General features: G+C 35.8%; 1 protein-coding gene across 1 annotated transcript in view; it reads left to right on the forward strand.

The window, feature by feature from the left end:
- The window catches only part of dock3 (dedicator of cytokinesis 3), a gene marked incomplete in the record, with an annotated part of 147558 nt that overhangs the window by 110746 nt on the left and 30642 nt on the right, over positions 1-6170 (forward strand). The window contains 3 exon segments of the mRNA XM_014016064.1: positions 4451-4532; positions 4818-4878; positions 4977-5124. Of these exon segments, the coding sequence (XP_013871518.1) occupies positions 4451-4532; positions 4818-4878; positions 4977-5124 (291 nt within the window).

The raw sequence follows: 6170 nt of genomic DNA on the forward strand, positions 1-6170 counted from the left end.
TATTAGTATAGACAACAGACTATAAATAAAAATAATAAAATGTAATATACAATAAAGCTACAAGGTCTTTAAAATTACTCAAACATCTAATTAGAAAAAATTTATATATTTTATCAGTCAACTTCATGTATCTTCATGAGCTTCACAGGATTTATAGATTTCCAGAGAGAACACGAGTTCTTCATTTCCAAACCATCGAAGTGAGCAGTTTTTACTGACTGCAGCTCTGCTTGTTGGACACAGAACATTGATTTTTCATTTAAAACACAAGAAAATGTCTTAAATAAGACAGAATTAGAATTTGATGTTAGTCACAAACAGTTGCTGTGAAATGTTTTAATAACTTTGCAACAAGCAGCTCTGTAAGAACTCATTTTGTAATAACAACGCATTATGTAATAATGTGATAAAATCAGGCTTCAAAATGTAATAAACTCGCRCTAAAACCACATTATGTAATAATTGACGCAAAATGTAATAAAAGTCTTCAACGCGTTTTGTAATACTCTCAGCCGCATTATGTAATAACGTTATTACATTTTGTGGCAATTGTTACAAAATGTATTGGTGTAATAATCTGGTGCATTATGTAATAAACAATCAAAAACTAGAATTTCTGGTCATCCTAATCAATATACTTGTAATAACTGTCATGTTGCAAATACTGCATAATTAAATCTTTATAACTTTGATTGCGCTATACATCCATATACCTGCAAAATGACATAAAACCTGTGCAAATTACRGACAATTCTTACAACTTGACATGGCTGTACTGAAACATGAATTGTAGGTGAGGCTGCATCTTACAKTTTTGACAGGACATCTAAAGAAAGAACAGAGATATTGGTTTTAATAATGCAGTTTTAGCGCGAGTTTATTACATTTTGAAGCCTGATTTTAWTACATTATTACATAATGCATTGTTATTACAAAATGAGGTCTTACAAGCTCCATTATTTGAATTTTAATCCCAAATRTAGGCTGAACTCTGCATGGATGTGCGCGCTGTTTGTCATGAAGCCAGGTTCCTCTGCAGATCAACTGTGTTTACAGGATGTAAGGCAGTGGTGTAGAAATGATTGGTTCGCATGCATTTCCCAAGAAAAGTGTGGGTTGGATTTGCTGCATCTTTGCACGTATCTGCAGCCTAATAGTGTCTGCAGATTTAGATGTATGCAGTTTCCAAATATATACAGTTATCTTGAACCCAGCTGTGCTTTAATGGCTTCATACACGCAGGACGTTTACTCCCTGCTGAAGACTTAACATTTTATCTCAGAAGTTTTATCTCGGCTCCAAAAAAATCCTCCAACAATAAGAAAACAGGAGCCATGACTGCTATCTCAGTTCTCTTTTGCGCCTCATCACCCACCATTTCCAACACACACACACACACACACACTGAACACACACACACACACTCGCTCCTATTGTTTGGGTACATATTTATTTTCTTCTGTTGTATTTGTTTGGGCTGCAGTGTCTCTGGAGGATTAGGATAAACTGTTGCATTCATAGCCCCACTCGGTGTGCGTCGTGAGGATTTGTTGGTCTTCAGTGCTGATTGTGTCTGCAGGTGTGTTCAAACAGTAGGAGTAACCTGGGAGTTGCCTTTTTACATCAAGRTGTGTGCTGAATAATAACAACTACATGAAAAATGTTTTGCTACGAACAGAACATCTTTCTTGGAAATGGAGCCTTTTATTTTTTGCCAAAGAAAAATATGGAAGCGTATTTGAAAATACACRGCAGTGAAGCAGTTCCTTACAGTAAATTATTACAGTTTTAAGAAAACAAGCTTAACTAGACATGGGTTTTTATGATGTAAAAACAAGTGTGCATTGCCACGTAGCATGGCTTTGCCTGCAGCAGTGGACTTGCCGAAAGAATTTTGACATGTAAGTCCATGACATAGACCATTAGACCAATGGAGCTGTGTCAGAAGGTGGTGGCAGGGGTTGGTTTGTATGTGTGCAGAAAGAGGCCACATTGCCAAAACAATTATTGACACAAAAATGCATAATATTACAACAATCGAGCAGTATTAAGACAATATTATAGTAAAACATCAAAATACAATCATATTAGTACAGTAAACACTGAACTACTGAGTTGAAATATTAAACTATGGTGCAGTACCAACTTGAGTACATCATGGGGTAGTATTGGACCAATACAAGGCTCCATTGACTGCCATTATAATTCATTAAACAGTAATATTTCATAAACTATAAGTTTTACAGGCACCAAAAGGCATAGCCWTCATTTGGCACAGGRGCTTTACAGATWTAAATTACAATGGCAGCTCTAAGACAAAGTATGCAGGARGAGAAGCATGGCAAAGTTGAGATGACTTGGATGGGAAACGAATCACAATAGTGTGCATTGCATTGGCAATGCACACTGATTAAAAATATCATCTTCATGAGCTGTAGCTAGAAATGTTTGCTCAAAATATCAGGATGATCAGGATCAAAATGTAGTTTATAAAAATGTTTCCAGTTGACTATGTGGTCTCTGTTTTTTTTTTTCCTTGGGACAGTAAATAAACAAAAACTATATAGAAATTCCTTGAGGTATGAGCGTCTTCATATATTATTTATCAAGATACCACATTAAAAGCTTCCATTGCTCCAGCCTGATGCTACACCGTGGCTATTTACGCTCCCTGCTCTCTGCCCTCAGGCTGCCTCCTGTGAAACCTAAAGCAAACTAAAGGCTGAAATCCAGAATAATAAAAATACAAAATGGGAATTGTCACAGAAAACACTGAATCTCTTAAAGCAAGAGAGGAATTCCTGCACAGTCCCATTTTGACTTAGTTAAAACAATAGAAACACTGAATTAAACAGGTTTGAATGCAGTAAATTAASTTGATGGTTGTGTTGTTTTAAGTCATCATGGCATGCATAAAGTCATTTTTAGTGTTTTTTTTTCAACTATAACAGATTTGTCAAAGTTGGGATGTTTGCCTGAATACTGTCCTCCTGTAGAACTTAATAAAGACGGTGATACTCAAATGACAAGTTCTTGCAAAGTCCTAAATGTCTAGACCTGTASGGTATTTGTTTTTATTCACTTGAGAATTAATTTAAAATAAACTAGTTTGTTTTATTGATTTATTTTAAAGTGTATTTAAGAACAGGAGAGCTAGGTGATGATGGTTCAGRGGCTACATTTGACCCTCAGGCTGTGTGTTTTCTTTGTGTGTGTCAAAAGCTGCGTGTCCATTGAACAAAAAAATGTGCAAATTAGAATTTCGAAAACACGTGCTTAAAGGAAACACGTCAATTAAAAAAAAACTTAAGTTTTTTGACAAACAGTTTTGCGCTAGGATAAGGTGGTTTTTCAGCCGTATCAAAATTGGTGTATGCAATGGAAACACTTCTTTGCATCACAGGGGTCACGTGATCAACAACTGGATGTTTCTATTGGAGAAAAAGATGACGAAGAAGAAGACAACAGGAAGTAGAAGTAAAATCACCAAAGTAGTAAAAGAAAGTACTAAAATCACCGACTACATTTTCCCAAAAACACAGCATAAGTAGCGGCTCCCAAGTATAAGGGTCTKGTTACTCGRAAGCCTCGATAAGACGCYGAYGTCTCCCCTGATGATGAGCRCTAGTGTCGMGGTAGAAATATTCATGTGTTTACATCCATCGCTGCCATATTTGTAATGACTTATCGCGAGAACAAATGTATTCAAGCGTGACTTTAATAGCATTTCTTACTTAATGGAAACACTGCAAAACTGTGTTTTTTCGACCTCAGCAGAATATTGACTAAGTTTTGTGCATGTTTGTAATGGAAACGCAGGTAGAGAGGGATGCATTAAATGTAAACAAAACCTTGACCACATCCAGCTATCTGTAGATAACTGTGTTATAATTCAGCACAAGTTTTCTGCACACTGTTATTACAATATTTTTAAAAAATGTTTTGGTAGTTTAAATTATTAGAAAATATTATTGGGCTTCAAATGTTTGCTGCACAGTTTATCTCCTCTCCTTGTTTAACAGATTAAAGGTTAACAGACTTCATGTTTCTTCTCACGGCAGTAAAAATGTCTCAAACACCCTTTTCTCCTGAGTTTCTTCACTGTTTGTGCTTCAGGGGGAGAAGAGATGAGCATCTTTTACAAAGACCCCCTGAGGAGACTGRGGGAGGGTATTGGGGTGAACTGAGGACAGATCAGAGTTTCGTGATGGTTATAAAGGATCTGAAGGTGAAACGTTGCAGTACGAGCTGACGGGATGAWATTTGGCTGAAATGGTTTATTGATAATTACTGGAACTTTAGTTCATCTTGTTTTTGTAAAGATTTCATTGCAAACCTTCAGGGATGAGTGTTTAAAATAAAACACTCTTCTCCTGCATCCCTGCAGYTGTCAGAGAACCAGAACCTCACCAGGACTGGGAGCTTGAACCTTTTTTTGTTTGTTTTTCAGTGAGAAGTTTATGGTGAAACTGAAYAAAAACGGAGGACCAAAGAATCCGGAGAAGGTGGACAGGCTGTGTGCACTCTTCACGGTAAAAAGTACACAAATAAAACAGTTAAAAATCTGCTTTTGGTGAACTTTACGATTGAACATTTGAAGCAAATGATAAAAATAAGGCTGCATTGCCCCCTATTGCTCCTACAAAGATCAGCTGTCAACTTTCAGTTCTTTCTAAATTCAAAATCTGCAATTCTAGATTCTCAAATTCACCCTCTAAGCAATGCTATGATCCAAACCTGCCCACATTTTGTAACCAGCCTAATAAAAAACGAACAGTTCAAAACCAACTGTAACAACATTCTAACCTCCTCTGCAGGACCTGAGCAACAAAGACATGAAGAGGGATCTCTACATCGTCTCACAAGTTATTCGAACAGGTAAGTCTCATATTAGCAGAAGCRCAGTTTGGTTTTAAGATCCTGTTGAACCAAAGTGAAGAAAGGTCCTCCATGTGTYGACGTTTCTCCTGCTGCAGGTCGGATGCTGTTGAATGACAGTAAAAAAGGCCCTCCACACATTCAGTACCGCCGGCCGTACGGCTGCGCTGTTCTGGCCATGAGCGACGTCCTGCAGATCATCTCTGAGCTCAAAGAGGAGAAAGACTTTGTTCTTAAAGTTTACACGTAGGTGGCAGATTTAACTGTGACACATAACGTTTTTATTTTCTTCGTCTTGATTTTTATAAAGTACTGTGGAGAAAGTTTTCAGCTTCTCAGGCCGAAGGTTTACTTAATAAAACATGTTTCTCATCAACTGAGTCATCATAACGCTAATGAAGGTTGACTAAAAAGCTTAAAGTGGAATTATTAGAATAGATTATGAGGCAGACTCAGCTTAATGAGGGGATTAATTAAAATCACAGCTGTAGTGATAAAAGTATTTCAAGATAAACTAGAAATGTTTCATTTCCCGTGAAAATGCTGAGGGAATATAATGTGGAAAGACTTTTGCTGAATAGCTAAAAAAGCTGAAACTATCCTAAAAATACATTTAAAAAGTAGCTGAAATAGCTAAAATTAGCACAAAGAAACAGAACAGCTTTGCTGATTTAAGCTGTAAGAAGCTGAAATTATCACAAAATGGTGAATTTAGATGAAAAAAAGCCAGAGTTAGCTAAAAAGCAGTTAAAAACACACAACAGCTGAAATTAGCAGAAAGATGTTGAAAGAAGCATAAAAGGCAGGTAAATTGATAGCTAAAAATGCAGAAAAAGCTAAAATCAGCAAAATAGGACCTAAATGAAGCTAAAAATTACAAAGGAGTTTAAAGAAGCAGAACTAGAAGAAAAGGTAAAAAGTGCAGTAAAGATTTAGAAACATTTTTGAAGGATTTTAAAGAAGTTGAAAACAGCTTTGTTCATTTTCAATAAGAAAAACATGGCAGAAAAAAGCTAAATATCTCAAAAAGTATAAATTGCTGAAATACAAAAAGTCAAATCCAGAATGTCCTGAAGGAGCTGARTGTTTCRTATAAAAATTATTGAAATAGCACAAGAATAGCGGAACAAGTTACATGTTAAAAATGTATGGAAGAAGAAAGTATCTCTAATYGTTCACACAATAAGTTCACAAATTTCAGTTTTATCTGGAGAAAGGTCAAAATGTTTTGTTTCAGGAAAGTTTCTATAAAGTCAAAACTATAAAACATAATTTTAATTTTTTTAAAAAAA

The sequence above is a fragment of the Austrofundulus limnaeus genome, unplaced genomic scaffold (assembly GCF_001266775.1).
Source record: "Austrofundulus limnaeus strain Quisiro unplaced genomic scaffold, Austrofundulus_limnaeus-1.0 Scaffold137, whole genome shotgun sequence".
Classification (NCBI taxonomy): domain Eukaryota; kingdom Metazoa; phylum Chordata; class Actinopteri; order Cyprinodontiformes; family Rivulidae; genus Austrofundulus; species Austrofundulus limnaeus.